Raw genomic sequence first — 13,290 nt, 5'->3', positions numbered from 1 at the left:
GTGAATAGCGTATTCACCTGGAAGGGAAATGGAGCATGCTTTCCCCACTGTGCCTGCTTCACTGCCAAGCAGAGGATACTGGCTGGTGAGCTTGGATTGCCTAGTAGTTCATAGACCCCAAAGCCTCCTCTTCGGCTTGAAACTCTTGAAAGGAGTTTGGGCTTAGTGGTGTGTGTGTTTCTTTCATATTTGTGTGTTCTGCTTCTGTATGAGGCAGAGGGTTGATGTTAGTGCTTCCTTGATCTGTTTCTACTCTGTTTTTTGAGACATGGTTTCTCACTGAACTCGGAGCACTCTGATTGAGCTAAGCATGCTGGCTGGCCAGTGAGCTCCAAGGATCCTCTTACCTCTACTTCACCAATGTTAAATTACAATACATACTACCATGCCCAGCATTTTTATATGAGTGCCTGGGATTTGATCTCAGGTTTTCATGTTTGTGGAGCAAGCCATCTCCTGAGCCATCTCCATAGCCCCTGGGTTTAAACTTTATCATAATAGTAAGAGGAGCCACTGGATGATTTTTATAGATGTTTTGAAAATCCTGATTTAAACTGTATTCATAGTCATATTGACCCATAATTAGTGACTTTAAAGAAAATAAGTTTGTACTTATGAATTCTCACTTAAGAAATTTTAAAAAGAATTATTATTATTACTATTATGTTTGCATGTGCATGTATGCTTGTGTGTGTGGGTGTGTGTGTACAGACATGTGCATGCCACAGTGCCTATATAGAGGTTGGAGGACAACTTTGTAGAGTCTGTTCTTTCTTTGTGAGTTTATGTCGGTTCTGGGGATTGAACTTAGGTCAATAAGTTTGGGAGGCAAGCTCCTTTACTCACTGAGCCATCTTGCTGGTCCAAGAAGTTTTCAAAGAATAACAATGAAAGACGTGGGGGGGGGAGAAAGAATAAAACGTTAACACTTTATTATTATTATCGAAGAAGGAACTCACCAAAGGCTTCAAATTATGCTATGGCATCTTTAATTATAAAAATAAGCAAATAAAATAACTTGCATCTGTCATTACCATGATATGTTTCATAACTTTTATATGCACATGGAGCTTAAAAATGTAATTTAACAATAAATAATGACATATACCAGATATGCTCACTGTTTATTCCAGTACTCAGCCAAAAACCTAAATATCATTTAAATTATAAATACATAATGCAAATATAACGGCACAAAAATGTTCTAAAGTGCAACCAAATCACGAGGGAGGAGATCATGCAAACTGGTCTAGGTCAGCCCCCGAATTGCCCTGCAGCGAACACGAGACAAAGCTTTGGAAGTTCAAGAAGGAGGTGGAGAGGTGCAGGGTGAGGAGAAAAAGAAGCCAAAAAAGAAAAAGAAAAAAAAAACCCAAAAATACAAAAAAACAAAAAAAAAATCAAAAAACCCAAAAAAACCAACTAGTAACATTGTGAGAACTGCTTCTTTCCATATGTGTAGATATATGTATTGTTGACACATATACCAATATCACTGTGGGGAGAAAGGAGGGCATAACACAGCTTGAAGAGGTCACAGCAAAAATAAAAAAAGAGAAGAGAGAAAATTTACTGAACTTAAGTAAGAGAATTTTACTAGGAATTCTCAAGCTACTTGCCACTTTGGGGTTCTGGCTTAGTGGGTTTGCAAGATGCACAACATACACACTTGATTAGCTTTTCTGGTTCAAAGAAGTCAGCCTTGCCTGGGGTGGGAAGTCGGGGAAAGGAGGAGGGGAGAGGGGTGAATCTAGCTTAGAATATGTGCTACCTGATTTCCAAGAGGCTAAGGCAGTGTCCATTTGTTTGGGACCTGGGGATGGGACAGTTCTAAGTATGAAAATGCCCTTAACAATCTGATGTCAGCACGCTTCGAGGCTGTGTGGGGACAGAGGCTGCAGCTGTGGGGCTGCTGCAGCTGTGGCTGCTATGCTTGATCTTGGTCCTTGAGCACTATGTTACTGGTTTTAAAGGCTTTGTGGTAAAGTTGTATTGCTTTTTATTTCCCTGGTGAGGTGCCCTCCCTCCTCCCACCAGGGTCCCTATCACTCAATTTGGTCAACTCTGGGGTGTAGCCTAGTGAGAGTCAAGCACCAATAGTTTCTACCCAAAGGAGTTTGGAGCAGCCCCTCCCTCTTCCTCTCTCAGCATTGACCTTTGGTGAGCAGTGACACTCATAAGGGGCTGTTGGGTTCAAGGACAATGACCCTGAGAAACTACTGTTGTTCGTAGACAGGTTAATCATTTGGCTTTGGTGGCTGCCATCCTGTAAACATCACAGCGGAAATGATCAAACCACCAGCTCTTATGCCCTCCTTCATTCTCTCTATATTTTTTCTTTTTTTTTTCTTTTTTCTTTTTTTTTTAAAGATCCTACAGAGATGGTCCAGCTGCCAGGACTACTTTGGCAGGCAGCGTGTTACAGGACAAAGGATGTAAGAGGAGTCTATTAAGGCTGGACAGCCCAGGGTTATTTATACCCCCTTAAGCCCAAGTTCCCCGGACTAAAGACCCAAAGGCTCATTGACCTGATTAGCCTAGTGGAACAGTATCCCACTCCATCATTTAACAGAGTGCCAAGCACTGATGGAAGGTGGTGAGCCAAGAACTGCCACTTCCAAGGGGATAGTAGGCCTTGTCACACTAAGTGGTCCAAGCCCAAAGGGATGGTCTTTTTTATTCCTGTAATTCCCAGTTGGATGTGACAGAGCTGTTTCAGGATACATCTAAGTCAAGTGTAGCCTCTGGGTTGAGGTGGGCTGGGGAGATTAACATCTTACCTGGGGTCCTTCAGATAACCTGTTGGGTTTTCCTATCAAGTATAGGCCCATCTTAAGTTCTGATGTTGAGTTAAAACTACTTCTACCCCCTTAGTTATAAAAAAGGCCACAAGGAGCATGAACGCGGATATCTGGAAGTGAGATAGTTATTCCATTCCCAGGAAAAGGAAAATAAAGCTAAGGTACAAAACTAAATCTATATGCAATAAAGTTATTATAGACTGCTCTGTTAAGCAGAGTCCTCTGGAATTTATGTACAGTACAATAGTTTTCAGCTATTTATATTCCACAGTTAGACCTTAAGATTCTCCGTTTTTAAGACAATTGTTAAAGATACTTTTAAAGCTCTGAGCAGTTACAGTACATAAAGATGTTAGCCTTTTGTTTTTCATTAGATGCAAGAAGATGCTGGCTCAAAGTCTGGTTGGAGAACCAGGTTTGAGCAATTTGGTAAATATGTCAGAAAGGAAATTAGACATTGGAGGATAGAGACCATAAGACTCGTTAGAGATCAAGAATTCAAACATGACATTCATATTCGTCCATGGCCAGCACAGATTCATAACACGAATTCCATTTAACATATTTATGAGCATTTAAGACATGCATTTAAATAAAGTTGTTTTGTATTGGCTAACTCTACCGGGTGACCATTCTAAAGGGATCTACATCTTCAGATTACAATGACTGGGAGTTACATGAATGTTTTGTGTTTGCGGAGAGTAGATAGGGATCTGGGAAAAGAATTCAGAGAGAGAGGGGATGGAAGAGGGTGCATTCTCTCTTGAGGAGAGGCAGAATGACCATACATATTCTGTTGGTAAGAATGCTGTCATTGCAGAATGTTGGGATATTGATTATGGAAGCCTAGTTTCATGCAATTTTCTTTAAGGGGGGGATAGAAAATAGGTACTACTTAAAAAAAATCAAACCAGGCACAGTACACTCAAAGTTGGTGTATCAACACCCCTAAAATGCTATTAGTTTGGTGAGGCTTTCAATACCTCTCCCTGCTTACGCACTCTCTTGGGAAGTGCGTTTTATGTGTGAGGGAGAGTCCCCCTCACCTCGGAGGTTCCTGAGGAGGACTTTCAGCTTCTGTGGCTCATTTGTGCGCCTCCTATTGAAGTCAGCTCTGGGGTGTGTCTGGGCACAGTGGTCTGTCTGCAGGATGTGGAAGAGGCTGGCCATGTTGGGCCCGATCTTCTCCATCAGGCTGGCTCTGATTGTGCTGACCGTGTCTTCATCACATTCCAGAAGGCTTCGGACAAGTCTGTTGTAGTATCTGCATTGGGGGAACAGGTTTTCATTAGAGAAAGCAAAGTCAGGAGCAGGTTCAGACATCAGTGCCCAAGCTATGCAAAGCTGAAAGTGGCTTTTGCTTCCTTCTGAGCTCTGGGTTCACCATACAACACTAGAATATCCATCTCCATGTTTAGACTTCAAAATATTTAGATCACACTGAATAGTAGAAGGCTGACCATTATGTCTGAAATTCTGGAGAATGATGACTCTCAGGGATAAATGTGACAACCTAAAATGCTCTCATTTTGTAGGGAAGAAACTGGGGTGCTTGCTCACAGTCATACACTGAATGAATGGTATAAGTGGAATTAGTCAAATAAAATGAGTAGAATTGGTGGGCCTTAAACTCTAAGCTTGTGTTAGTACTAAATCACTGCACATGGACTGACAGTTATTTGGATGTCTTCTGCAACTTTCCTCTATCCTGGGCATGTGTGTGCTCAACAGTAGGTATATACTAATGCACATTCTAACTAAGTTTTGATCTATAGCCATGCATTTTCCTGTGAAATCTACTTTCCTTATACCTACCCAGTCAGTTTTGAAAAGGGTGATGACTGACAAGCTCTATTTTGTGGCTTCCTTCAAAAGCATATAGTAGCTTCCTGCAGCCAAACATGAGGTGGCAAGAGTGCTTGAAGGAAAAAAATGAATGGCCTTCAACAGTCCATCCTTCTGTGGGTCTGTGAAACCCTCTCATGTTGCTTACGCTTTTATGGACTCTTCCTTCTTTGGATGCCCCACAGACTTTAGCTGTCACCTCAAACACCAACATTTGATGGCCTCACGACTATTTCTTTTTCCCTTGGCTAGATTTTGAAAACTTTTCAAGGGCAGGGTGGATGTCCTTATTCTTTTTATCCAAGTTGCTGATTGGCATCAGACTGTATTGTCTGACCAGTAATTCACAATATTTTTTTTAAAATGAGGAGATAGAACATAAATAATAGGGTAGCTTTCTTGTCTAGAAGGATCACATCCACCTTCTTCCTGCATGTCTAACATTGGCCTTCTATTAGTTCTCACCGTCTGCCCCTACACTTCTACTTATATTGAAATACCTTCTTACTATATCAACTGAAATCTGACATCAATAGAAAGCATAAGGATATTCTTCTGTTGTACAAAAAAATATTAATTATTTGAAGAAAAATGATCTGTGATTCGGGTAGATTTCTAAGCAAACAAACAAAAGCCCTAAGGACAAAGACCTTTATGCATAGTATAAGTGACTTTCATTTATGCAACAAAATTCTCTGACTGTCCCAATCAACATAACCAAGTGTTATGGCTGTGAATGGACCAAACCATCTATGTTTAAAACTTCTAAGCAACTTGTACAGTTCAGGTATTTTCCAAACTGACTTGGGGCATTTCTGGCTTATTTTGACTCAATGGTTGTATAAACCCATTAGCTCTGTGCTCTTCCCCTGGTGACAGTGACCTGTTGTACTGATGTGGAGAGACCCTTTTCTAGGAGTGGTCAGGGTGTCATGAGGGCCACAGGATCATATGGGGAGAGGAGGAATCCTGTTTATTTTTAACTCAACTCCCAGGGCACATGAGCAAATATCTTGCTAGAATAACTTGACCCCCTAGAGAGGTCCTTTGAAGGATGGACAGTAAACAGAGAAGATCGTGAGTGACAAGCAAAGCAGTCACCTTTCTTTGAGTGAGATGGTGACGTTGGGGATGGAGAGAGGAACAGCTCTGGCTTGCCCATAGTCCTGGTTATAGCCCTCTTGTTAGGAACAATTATATCCAGCTGTGAGTGAAATTGGGATTCTCTGGCCCAGAGAAACATTTTCCAAACCTTTGGAATTACAAAGTACATGAGTTAAGCTGAGCTTTACTTGGATGGAGAAATGGGGAGAGAGCTAGCTTTGGAAAAACTGAGAACAAAACAGTTGTGCCCCAACAGCTTTCAGCCATCTATACCCTCATTCATCTCTAGGCATCAACTAATTTCTGGCCTCTTCCAGGACTTGGCTCCCCTACATCTTGGGGTCTACTTTAGAGGGTATTTTAGTTCTTAGAGGATACAGTTCCATTAAGGACTTTATAGCTCAGAGAAGTTAACCCATCTACATCTAGAAAGAACTTTTCATGACATATGTGTCCCCAAGTGGGCTGGAAAATGTGATTGCTCTTTAGAAACAGAAAGAATGCAAAGTTCCTTCTTTGACAGAATCGTAAGCTCTTGTCTGGTTGGAGAACTCTAAGCCCCTTAAAGAAAGTCAGCTTGTCTAGCTAGCCTGCAGTTTTGGGGCCCCACTGCTCCCTGACTCTGAGGACATCAACCTTTGCTGTTATGTCTCTGATAGATTAGACAGAATTCCTGACCTGCTCTTAGGTTGGCCTACCTTCTCTTAGTAACCACTGCTTCCCCGATTGGGCTTTGGTAACTCAGTGGAGAAGGCCAAGAATTTTCTACATTGTAAAGTAGAAAATTACAGACGGCTCAATTAGGAACTCCTCAAAGCTAAAGCACATGCCAGGCTGCCTGTTATCAGCTAACCCTTTTGTCTCCAGTGAGACTGAAATGTGACAGTCATCTTTGGACTGTGCAGGACAATGAGAAGACCTTTACTTTGGGTTGCTAAGCAACGCAGATGCTTCAAGAGGCTTGTGCCTGCAGCAAAAGTTGACTTAGCATTTGCCATATATTTATTGAGCACCCTTTTGAACCAAGAACATACAGTTACACTAGCTATGAGGAGGGATGTGTCTTTTCTTTTAGGAGAGAGCACACACAAAATTCCTTGCTGAACACCATGGTGTGTGTATATTTAGTTATTCATGGTATTCTATTTTGGGGTTTCAGTGACTTCTTGCAGGGTTTTTCTGGCTGTCTTCTTTTGAAGTAGAAATCAAAATAGCTTGGCTCAAGGCCATGTGAATTCTGGACCCTATTGGGCGACTCTCAGGCCATGAGACCTTCAGCAGGTTGCTCATCTCACTGAACCTCTGTCTTTCAGTCAGTTAGATGGGGCAGTAGAGCTAGATAACTGTTACCTTCAGCTGTGGTATTTTGTTTCTAAGGATTCAGCATGCATTTTTCTTCTTGGGCTAACAAAACCAGCACAACTCAGCAGAAGAAACCCGCTTTGTAAGGGGAGTTGGGATGTTTCCTATCTTTAAGCCTGACAGGCTTTATGCCATGATGTTGCACACTGCAATGAGGTAGCAGATTAAGCCTTCTGGTCGCAGAGCCTGGATGGACCTTGTACAAAGCACATATCTTTCTTCTCACTTTGAAAATTCCATCCTTGACCCCACTCCCTCCCCCATGCTCTTGGTGAAGAAGAAGAAGATCAGACATTCTCCATAGCTACAGTTTCAGCCATGCTTACCCAAATACACACACACATTCTGCCTAGGAACGTTCTGTGTGAGAGTTTATAAATAGTCCTTTGTTTCCCTTGATCAATATTATTCTTCTGTTTCCTGTTCCCAATCCATGCCCTAGAGAGTTGGACGCTTTGTCACTTTTCCCACTCTGGATCTGGGTTGGTCTCATTGGTTCCCAAGCTTCATTGGTGCCTTGCCTGCCTCATCAATCCTTCCTTCCTCCTTCAAGACTGAAAGTAAGGGTTGCAAATCAAGGCTGGGGACATTCGAAACCCCCTTCTCTCCCTGCACGCACCTTTGTCATGTACACACGTCCCTGTTCTGCCTTTCAGTCCAGCCAGGCTTTTGGAGTCTCCCAGACCTAAATCTCATGCTAGACAAATCACAGGAAGGTGGAATGAACCTGTAACTACTTCCCTTTGCAATTCTTTGCCAACTGGCAGGGACTTTGCGTGTGTCTATGTTGGGACTGAGGCTGGGAAAGCAGGATGTTTCAGGCGCTGAGTAGTTGAAATAGAGCAGATCAAGTCCTGCCTGGAAAGGAAATCGCTCTAGCCCTGAACACTGAAGTAAAATACTTGGAAAAAGGTAAGAGATGCATGAGAGAGTCTGGCATTTGAGAGCTGCCACCCTTTCCCCGTTGACCTTTTCTACTAAACATGAGCAAGAGGAGATGAAGGGCCTGGGCCTGGACTATTTTCTGAAGGCACTGCAAGGAAGACACTTTGGAAGAAGAATAATGGTCTAGCTAAGGACACCTTTTCAAAGGCTCCCCTTGGATAAGTGGGAATCTTTGGTTCAAACTCTGTAGCTTCCTTTCTACAGTGACTCTCTCTTTACAAGGGAAAATGCAACTTTAACTGAAATAGCCAACTCAGTATAACCTTGAAATTGGCTACCTGCCACTTTAGAGATCATATGTGTTCAGGATCTTTAACAATCTAAACTTATGCTGACGAGTCTGCTAGTACACCTCCCTTTAAAGTGCTACATAACTATGTCTTTTGTCCTTAACCATTGTCCAAGGAAGAATTCTTCATTTCTTTCCCCTATGGCAAAGGGTTAGTCTCCAACAACTAGCCAAGTATTAACCCTTCCCTCCTTCAACAAAAAATCTTCCTAGGAGAATTTTTTAAATTGAGGTTGATACAGAAAGATAAGATATTTAAGGAAAATGGAGTTTTGTTTTTTTTTTTTTGTTCTGAGAAAGTCATGCAGAATTGCATTCAAGGACTGCATGGTAGCTTTCTAAAAGATGAGTTGTGGTTCAGTAGGCCACTAACTGTAGTTAAAAATGGCTCCTACATGTCACAGAAGTTTCATGTTAGGGATAAAGCCCCAGATAGATATGGCTGTTGTCATTCTCAGAAGGATGGGGTTATTTGGCTAGGAGGTTCATCAGATTAAGTATGTGATAACTCTTAGGGGACTGGACCAGAATAACAGAACTATTCTTTGTGAATACATAGAGATTTGGTGGGAGAGTCAGAGAATCATGAGATTTCATCCAATCATAGGATTTGGCTTCGAGCATCGCTGCAGGCTGTCGTTAACTGGCTTATAGTTAACTACTGATTCTGTCTGTCCATGTGTTCCCAAGTAGCATCCTTCACCTCTTGCTAGACATCTTTCCAAGATACCAACAGTGGACCAGGATGCAAGGTCTCTTATGCATTGGGGGGTGCATTCCTATCTGGAAAAGGCTTCAAAGTCAACAACACAGCAAGACCTGGAGGTCAGATGGTATGATCCCAGTGGCTTTGGGTCACCTGAGATGCAAATGATACCTGGGTAGCCACCAGCTTTTTCTTCTGGGAAGTCTTTGGCTAGTGGGTTGGGATGACATACTGCTTTGAAGGGAACATGAGAATGGCTCCCTGAAGCCATTTCACTTTTCATAGAGAAAAATCCAGGTCCTGGTGAAATTAGACGACTTGTTCTGGAGATAAGATGATTAGCTACTGAAGTGTCTGGCTTTGGGACTAACTCCAAATATACAGATTTAGTAAAGTCTGCATTCTGACATTTGACCAAGGTTTTTTTCTTTGTTTGTTTGTTTGTTTTTAAATCATGGCTTATTGTTCTGTTGCTCTGCCATGGTTTCAGACAAACCTGATGCCTCAAAAGGTACTTTCCAGAAGCTTCATTGCTTCCTTCAGGCTTATGGTAAGAACTGGACAAAGAAACTCACTCAGGAAAACTGCAAACCATCTTTCTGCTAGCTGTGTAGGAAGACTGTTATAACACCAGAGGGAAAGATTACTGCTCTGGTTATGGTGGCCAACCCCCACCTTATCCCCTCATGTTGTGAAGAAGAGGACCCTCGGGGTACCTGTTGGAGAAGTGATTGGGCAGCTGTATGACTTCAGTGATGGCTTCCGGGTTGCGCTTGGCAATGCTGCAAACATTGAGTTTGCTGTAGCAGTCTTCCTGCACCTCGGCGATCATCCTCTGGAAAGTAGAACACCTCCGAATGGCAAGGAAGACCTTGGAGGTGATCCCATTGGCGATGCACTTTAAGCTCTCTTTGACAAATGCTTTTCCCTGTCAGGGATAAGAAGATAAATGTTAGTTAAAGCTTCTAAAAGAGGTCTGGGTCTATGACACAGGAACCTTCAAGGGGGACACAGCATGACTAAGAATTAACAAAGGAAAATCTCTTCTCTCTTGGACTATCTGAACACTCAGCTCCACAGACAGGAAATGGGTTAGGAAGGAGCCATTATCAACTCCTCCGAGGCGTGAAGTTGGTCAGGATCAGTTTTATGTTCTTGGGATTAAGACAGTTAACTGGGAATTTCAGATAGCATGCTAGGTCATTCAGAGGAGAACATTTTTATTTCCTCTCAAAGCAAAAATACTTTCGTGCTAGCCATCCCTCATACTATAAGCCAGACTCTGTCAACGCCTTATTCCTGGTCAAAACTATTTGCATATGCCCCCGACCTGTGTGTGTGTGTGTGTGTGTGTGCGTGTGAGTGTGTGTGTGTGTGTGGGTGCTCCAGTGCGTGTTTGCACACCTGGGATGAGCCTTTTGGTTAGGAGGCTGGGAAGCAAGGTTGGCTCTCAATAGGACTGGCTCTTATGGAGAGTAATAAGCACTGTTAAAAAGATGATCAGCCAGAGGGAGCAGAAGTCAAGGTCCAGTTACCTGAGTGTCAAATTTAGCAGCACTGTACAAGAAGGATTTACAAATGTCATACATCCCATCTGTGTCACACGTGGAGTTTTCCAGGCATGCAAAAGCCCCGCAGCCAACCTGCAGGGCACTGTTGAGGCAGCGAACCACTTCGGCTGGAAGAGAAAGTAGAACCAGTCTGAGTCAAGCAAAGGGGCTCTGGTGGAATCCAGTAGGTGCAGAGGCCAATACCAAGGGCACATGATCTGAACTTATCCTTGGACTTTGATTTTGGGTTCCATTAGATAGAACAATTAGAAGAAAAGTGGGGTGAGAAAGGGGACGGGTAGGATCTTTTTCCTTCTAAGACTCAGAATAGGGGTGGTGCCTTCCCCCTTAGGCACAAGCTTTCTGGGTCTCACCCTTCTATGTATTTGATGGCTAGAGAAGTAAGGTAACCTTTTAATGCATAGTGTCTTCTGGTGGTGATAGGAATTAGGCAGTGACTGAAGGTCAGGCTCATGATGAGGTTGGGGGAGGACCAGAGAACCTAGCTGCCCTCTGAAAAATGCAGCCTGGAGTAAAAAGCATGGTATTTTAATCCAAATGGTAGAGAGTAATTTGCTGAGTCCATTTGGAGGAAGACCCTTCCCCACGAGGGCTTTTCACCCATGATGGCATTGGCAGAAAGGAATTTGAGCCCTTTATATCCAACCCAGCCCCCCCAACCACAGCCCAGTGCTTAGAGGTATGAATAATCTCTCATATTAAAAAGGCTTCTTTTCAAAAAGGAGAAACACAGGTGTGGAGTGACGGGTCCAAGGCACTCCTTGTGAAAGGCTGGAAGAAAACCGCAAAGAACTTGCACCAGGCTTTCTGCATTCTGGATAAGATCTGCCATAAAAGTAATTTCTCTCCCACAGAAGGAGGGGTGTTCTGGCAGGCAGCTCAGCAAGCAATGATCTGTAGCCTTCTTACCGTAGGATTCTCTTCCCAGATCAAAAGCATGGTTTGGTTAGGTTAGGCTTCCCCGCCCCCCCTCCCACCACCCGCAGCCTCTGGGATGTTACAAGTCATTTCCCTAATTATATATTTCCACGGGTTCAAATTATAACTTTGCTTTAAGCAGTTTTAATATGCATTAGGGCTGCTATTGTTTTAGGCAAGCTCGAATTGTGAATCCCGGCATCGCTATAGCAACTAAGTACAAAAGGAAGCCAGGCAAAAGGCCTCCTCTGGCAGGGACCTGCGCTCTTCCAAGGAGAGCATCTGCAGCATTTGACACCTGCGGGGTCCCATCTCTGCTAACAGTTGGGGAGATGAGTGAGTGGGGAACCAGAAGTCAAGGGACATAGGGGTCCTAACGCCTTTTTGCCTCTGAAGCCCGGGACCATATACAGTTAACTGGTGTGGGAGTCGGGCGGAAAGTAAGACCTTTCCCTTGGAGAAAGAAATGCTTCATTTCACAAATGCACTTCCTTCTAGGGACCATGGGCTGCATGGGCGATTGAATGGGGAGCCCGTGAGAGCGAGGGAGGAGCCAGGCAGGCTTGTGGAGAATGGGGTGTGTAGGTCCCCCCTCCTCTTTTTGAATGCGCCCTGAAAAAAAATTTCTTTTTTCAGACTTGAGGGCTACGGTTCCACAAATCAGTGTGAGGAGGGGGCTTGTCTGTGGGCTGTCTGAAGAGATAGAGAAGTCAAGTTACAAGGTCTCAAAGGAGCAGAGAGAGAGACGGCAGCAGGTAAGCCACTCACTACCTTAACACAAGCTTGTGGAGTAGAGAGAGCCGCTGTGAGGCGTGCCAACATTCAAGCCTTTCCCCGCCCCCTCCCCCCAACAAGAGGGTACGTGCCAGATTTCAGGCAATCAGGCTAGGCTTATGCAATGAAATACCCTCAGCAGAGCGCCCAGCTTCTTCGTTAGTTGCATGCAATTTATTAAACAAAGGAACTCCACTTCCTAAGGCTATTGGATTACACTGGCAGTTCATTATCACCAGGCAAGAAGCACATTTATTACCGAGATCAGCCGTCACAGAGACACATGCAAAAGTGAGAGAGGCAAATGAGGACAGCTCTTTGGGGGGGAAGAAACCGGTCCTGGGTTTGCTTGCTTACCTGAATTTTGAGCCGCCACCCGGGATTTTCTGGGGCTCACAGAATCATTCTGTTCCGCCTCGTGCGCTGCAGCAGCACTGATGACCAGCGCCAGAATCACTGCTGAGTTTTGGAGCATTCTCTGAGAAGTTTCCGCTAAGTTGTTGGCTTTTTTTTTTCCTCCCCCCTTTCCTCTTTCCCTCTCCCGGCTTGAGTGAAGATGTGGATCTGGATATACTGAAAGCTTAGGTGAGGATTTAAGGAGGAATTATTGTGTGTGCGGCTAGCTGGCTGGCTGGCTGGATAGCTGGCTGGCAGGCGGCGGCTGCTGCTGCTGTTGCTGTTGCTGCTGCTGCTGCTGCTGCTGCTGCTGCTGCTGCTGCTGCTTCTTGCACCTCTGGCTTTTGCAAACTGGGGGCCCAAGAGCTGCACCCAGGGATTTTATAGCCGTCTTATCGGTCCTCAGGATCAGGGACCAATCAGATCCTTCAACTGGTCCGTTTAGCCAATAGGCAGGCACGCTTATTCAGCTGGAGCTTTTTGACTTCTTAGAAATATTTTCCAGCAAATTGAAAGTACCTGCTGCCAATGATGTGTGTGTGTGTGTGTGTGTGTGTGTGTGTGTGTGTGTGTGTGTGT

At 43.9% G+C, this 13,290-nt stretch overlaps 1 protein-coding gene across 1 annotated transcript; it reads right to left on the bottom strand.

Annotated features, from left to right (window-relative positions):
- Window positions 1–2,367: 2,367 nt before the first annotated feature.
- On the bottom strand, window positions 2,368–13,042 carry Stc1 (stanniocalcin 1). Its single transcript, XM_028758874.1, has 4 exons — window positions 12,673–13,042; window positions 10,588–10,730; window positions 9,769–9,980; window positions 2,368–4,065 (listed from the first exon to the last, which is right to left on the bottom strand). The coding sequence occupies exons 1-4, from the start codon at window positions 12,788–12,790 to the stop codon at window positions 3,795–3,797; spliced, it is 744 nt and encodes a 247-aa protein (XP_028614707.1). The 5' UTR covers window positions 12,791–13,042; the 3' UTR covers window positions 2,368–3,794.
- Between the last annotated feature and the right edge of the window lie 248 nt (window positions 13,043–13,290).

The sequence above is a fragment of the Grammomys surdaster genome, unplaced genomic scaffold, assembly GCF_004785775.1.
Source record: "Grammomys surdaster isolate TR1022 unplaced genomic scaffold, NIH_TR_1.0 126219, whole genome shotgun sequence".
NCBI classification, from domain to species: Eukaryota; Metazoa; Chordata; class Mammalia; order Rodentia; family Muridae; genus Grammomys; species Grammomys surdaster.
Note: the sequence above shows the minus strand (reverse complement) of the source record. Positions and strands in the feature narration are given on the sequence as shown.

What these genes read in the sequence shown, in the direction of transcription:
- Stc1 (XM_028758874.1), bottom strand. Translation starts at nt 12,790, where the DNA reads ATGCTCCAAAACTCAGCAGTGATTCTGGCGCTGGTCATCAGTGCTGCT. An exon ending in GGTGGCGGCTCAAAATTCAG is followed by an intron (nt 10,731 to 12,672) that starts GTAAGCAAGCAA and finishes TTTCTCTTCCAG; the next exon opens with CCGAAGTGGTTCGCTGCCTC. An exon ending in CTGCTAAATTTGACACTCAG is followed by an intron (nt 9,981 to 10,587) that starts GTAACTGGACCT and finishes TATCCCTGACAG; the next exon opens with GGAAAAGCATTTGTCAAAGA.